At 43.0% G+C, this 2,500-nt stretch overlaps 1 protein-coding gene across 2 annotated transcripts in view; it reads right to left on the minus strand.

Annotated features, from left to right (window-relative positions):
- The window catches only part of LOC126986110 (cuticlin-4-like), a 14,467-nt gene that overhangs the window by 10,063 nt on the left and 1,904 nt on the right, over nucleotides 1–2,500 (minus strand). For both annotated transcript variants that reach the window (XM_050841818.1, XM_050841817.1), the window contains one exon: nucleotides 1,440–1,500. In XM_050841818.1, coding sequence (XP_050697775.1) covers nucleotides 1,440–1,499 — 60 coding nt within the window. In that variant the 5' untranslated portion in view covers nucleotide 1,500. The remainder of the gene's footprint in view (nucleotides 1–1,439; nucleotides 1,501–2,500) is intronic.

Below are 2,500 nucleotides of genomic sequence, written 5' to 3' on the forward strand. Positions count from 1 at the left end.
AGGAGGAGGAGGAGGAGGAGGAAGGAGAGAAGTGGAGGAAAAAAGGAGATAAAGAAGAGGCAGTAAAAATGACACTATCCTTCCATCCATTACCTCTCTCTACTAATCTTTAATTATCCTACGCATCCTTCACCCCTTATACCTACATCCTACGGCGAATGACAGCCAAAGGATCAGGGAAGAGGATGGAGGAGGAGGAGGAGGAAGAAGAAGGAGAGAAGTGGAGGAAAAAAGGAGATAAAGAAGAGGAAGTAAAAATGACACTATCCTTCCATCCATTACCTCTCTCTACTAATCCTTTAATATCCTACGCATCCTTCACCTCCTATACCTACATCCTACGGCGAATGACAGCCAAAGGATCAGGGAAGAGGATGGAGGAGGAGGAGGAGGAAGAAGGAGAGAAGTGGAGGAAAAAAGGAGATAAAGAAGAGGAAGTAAAAATGACACTATCCTTCCATCCATTGCCTCTCTCTACTAATCTTTAAATATCCTATGCATCCTTCACCTCCTATACCTACATCCTACGGCGAATGACAGCCAAAGGATCAGGGAAGAGGATGGAGGAGGAGGAAAGAGAGAAGTGGAGGAAAAAAGGAGGTAAATTGGAGGAAAGGTGGAGGAGGAAGACGAATATTAGAAGGAGGTTTTCAAGAGTGATTCCCCCGTTCAAGGTGCAGAAGAAGGGTCAAACTATCACTAGGGTCACAAAACAGACCATGAAGAGCCCAGCAACTCAAATCACGAGACCACAGAGATGATTAACGAGGTTGTCATGGGTCATTTTCCCCGTTCAAGGTGCAGAAGAAGGGTCAAACTATCATTAGGGTCACAATACAGTCCTAACCTAACCTAACCTAACCTAACCTAACTTAACCTAACCTAACCAAACATAGCCTAACCTAACCTAACCCAACTTAACCCCTAACCCAACCTAACCTTAACCCAACCTAACCTAACTTAACACAACCAAACCTAACCTAACCTAACCTAACATAAATTAACCCAACCCAACCTAACCTAACCGAACCTAACCTAACCTAACCTAACCTAACCTAACCTAACCTAACCTAACCTAACCTAACCTAACCTAACCTAACCTAACCTAACCTAACCTAACCTAGCCTAACCTAACCAAACCTAACTTAACCTAACCTAACCAAACCTAACCTAGCCTAACCTAACCTAACCTAACCCTAACCTAACCTAATCTAACTTAAACAGGCGAACTGGGATTTTGGGGTCATAACATAAAAGGAAGAGACGGTTAGTTGAGTTTGCACTAAAATATTACCGTACGGGCGTGTGTGTGTGTGTGTGTGTGTGTGTGTAAGTATGTCACGTAGTCTGTATGTCCCAAGCAGCACCGTGACCTATATATATAAGTACACACACACACACACACACACACACAGACACGTACGGACGCATGCACATACCTTGGGCGTGGCGTGGAGGAGCAGAAGGAAGAACAATGTGGAGGTTATCAACTGATCCATCCTGCAAAAACAAGAACAACAATAAGAATACGAAGAAGAGGAAGAAGAGGAGGAAGAAGAAGAGGAAGAAGACGAAGAACAAAAAGAAGAAGAAGAAGAAGAACAGTCAAGGAGGCGAAGAAAAAAGAGCAAAAAAAAGGAAACAAAAATTAAAATAACGTAGTACCAAAAATGACCATAGCCTACCTTCCTTCACCTCCCTTTACTAATCCTTAAATATCCTACGCATCCTTCACCTCCTATATCCAAATCCTACGGCGAATGACAGCCAAGGGATCAGGGAAGAGGATGGAGGAGGAGGAGGAGGAGGAGGAGCCGGAGGAAGGAGGGAAGTGGAGGAAAAAAGGAGATAAAAAAAAGGAAAAATGACACTATCCTTCCATCAATTACCTTTCTCTACTAATCCTTAATTATCCTACGCATCCTACACCTCCTATACCCAAATCCTACGGCGAATGACAGCCAAAGGATCGGGGAGGAGAATGGAGGAGGAGGAGGAGCCGCAGGAAGAAGGGAAGTGGAGGAAAAATTGAGGTAAAGTGGAGGAGGAAAAGGAATATTAGCTCTTTCTTCTGTCTTTATGGAGCGTTACGATATGTGGGTGTTTCTCTCTCTCTCTCTCTCTCTCTCTCTCTCTCTCTCGAAGATGGATATACAGGAGAAAGCGAGAACGAGAGAGAGAGAGAGAGAGAGAGAGAGAGAGAGAGAGAGAGAGAGAGAGAGAGAGAGAGAGAGTAATTTTTTTTTCTTTTTTCCGTTCTAAATACGGTAAGCCTCAGAAGAAGTAGTAGTAGTAGTAGTAGTAGTAGTAGTAGTAGTAGTAGTAGTAGTAGTAGTAGTAGTAGTTGTTGTAAAGAAAGAAAGAAAGAAAGAAAGAAAGAAAGAAAAAGAAGAAGGAAAGAAAGTACAAATATATCAAGAGAGAGAGAGAGAGAGAGAGAGAGAGAGAGAGAGAGAGAGAGAGTGAAAGCTAATACTATCTTTCAACTGCATACCTCACC

The sequence above is a fragment of the Eriocheir sinensis genome, chromosome 61 (genome assembly GCF_024679095.1).
Source record: "Eriocheir sinensis breed Jianghai 21 chromosome 61, ASM2467909v1, whole genome shotgun sequence".
NCBI lineage: Eukaryota > Metazoa > Arthropoda > Malacostraca > Decapoda > Varunidae > Eriocheir > Eriocheir sinensis.